At 51.8% G+C, this 1,086-nt stretch overlaps 1 protein-coding gene across 1 annotated transcript in view; it reads right to left on the minus strand.

Annotated features, from left to right (window-relative positions):
• LOC103379855 (NT-3 growth factor receptor-like) overlaps positions 1–795 on the minus strand; it is a 39,819-nt gene extending 39,024 nt beyond the window's left edge. Inside the window, exons 1-2 of the mRNA XM_025056324.1 lie at positions 482–795; positions 38–352 (exon numbers count right to left, since the gene is read on the minus strand). Coding sequence (XP_024912092.1) covers positions 38–352; positions 482–528 — 362 coding nt within the window. The 5' untranslated portion in view covers positions 529–795. The remainder of the gene's footprint in view (positions 1–37; positions 353–481) is intronic.
• Between the last annotated feature and the right edge of the window lie 291 nt (positions 796–1,086).

A 1,086-nucleotide genomic window follows, 5' to 3' on the forward strand; every position in this document is an offset into this window, starting at 1 on the left:
GGGGGGGGCGGGGGGGGGTGACGGGTACAGCACTTACATGGAGGTGATGTTCTGAAAAAGGTCCTCGATGCCCCCCGTGCTGTTCCCTGCGCCCCCGGTGCCCTGGAAGGAGAGCAGCGGGAAGAATTTGCTTCCGTCGGACTTATTGCAGTAGATCTCCGTGGTGGAGCAGGTGCAGGTGGGCGGACAGTCCAGCAGGGAGCTCAGGTAGTTGTGAAAGCAAAGTGTGAGCAAAAAGAACACCTTACAGCTCCACCACCACCGTGTCCTGGGAGCGCGGTGCGCGCCGAATGCGCCAAATAGCGCACAAGATCCATCCATGCTGTCACGATCCCAGATGTCTATCAACTTCCTGGCAAAGAATAACAGTAAGAACAGTTGGGTGTTTTGTTTTTTTTTTAATTGAAGATTCGGATGAATCCTCCTTCTTCCTGCTCACGGCTGGATGTGAGCTGATATTCCTCCTCCTCCTCCTCCTCACCTTATTTCTCTCAGTTTGGAGTGGACGTTAAAATAAAGCGAACGCATCTCCCCTCATGCCCGTGCGGATCCATTCGCGTGACTGTGCGTGAGAATGGGCATGTCAGAGATTTTGGTGATGCCAGTCACGTTCTTCTCCGATTCATTCAAGAAAAGAAAAAAAAACGGCAACGGTGAAGGATGGAATAACGCGGGGGGGAAAATATCCAGAAAAGATTCCACGTTAGTGGCGTGAAGGGGTCTGGACGCATGTAGTCTGGTCCTCCTGTCTTTTTTCCCCCTCCCCCTCTCTCTCTCTCTCTGTGTCTCACTCACTCACTCACTCACTCACTCATGCTGTTGCTTCCACAGGCTGCCGTGGCTGTGAGAATGGCGGAGAGACTCAGAAAATCGCTGGGAGGCCAAGTGAGACAAAAAGACTCAAGTCCCACCTACTGGGCAAAGAGGGAAACGACACACGTGCAGGTTGTTTGATACATTTTCCACACGAACACACACACACACACACACACACCGAGGTGCTGTCGTAGACCTAAGGTTACCGCACACAAATACAACGGTGTAGTATCGTCATTCTGCTACTATTTCTTCTAGTGTGACGTCAGA

The sequence above is a fragment of the Cynoglossus semilaevis genome, chromosome 6, assembly GCF_000523025.1.
Source record: "Cynoglossus semilaevis isolate Cse_v1.0 chromosome 6, Cse_v1.0, whole genome shotgun sequence".
Taxonomy (NCBI): Eukaryota; Metazoa; Chordata; class Actinopteri; order Pleuronectiformes; family Cynoglossidae; genus Cynoglossus; species Cynoglossus semilaevis.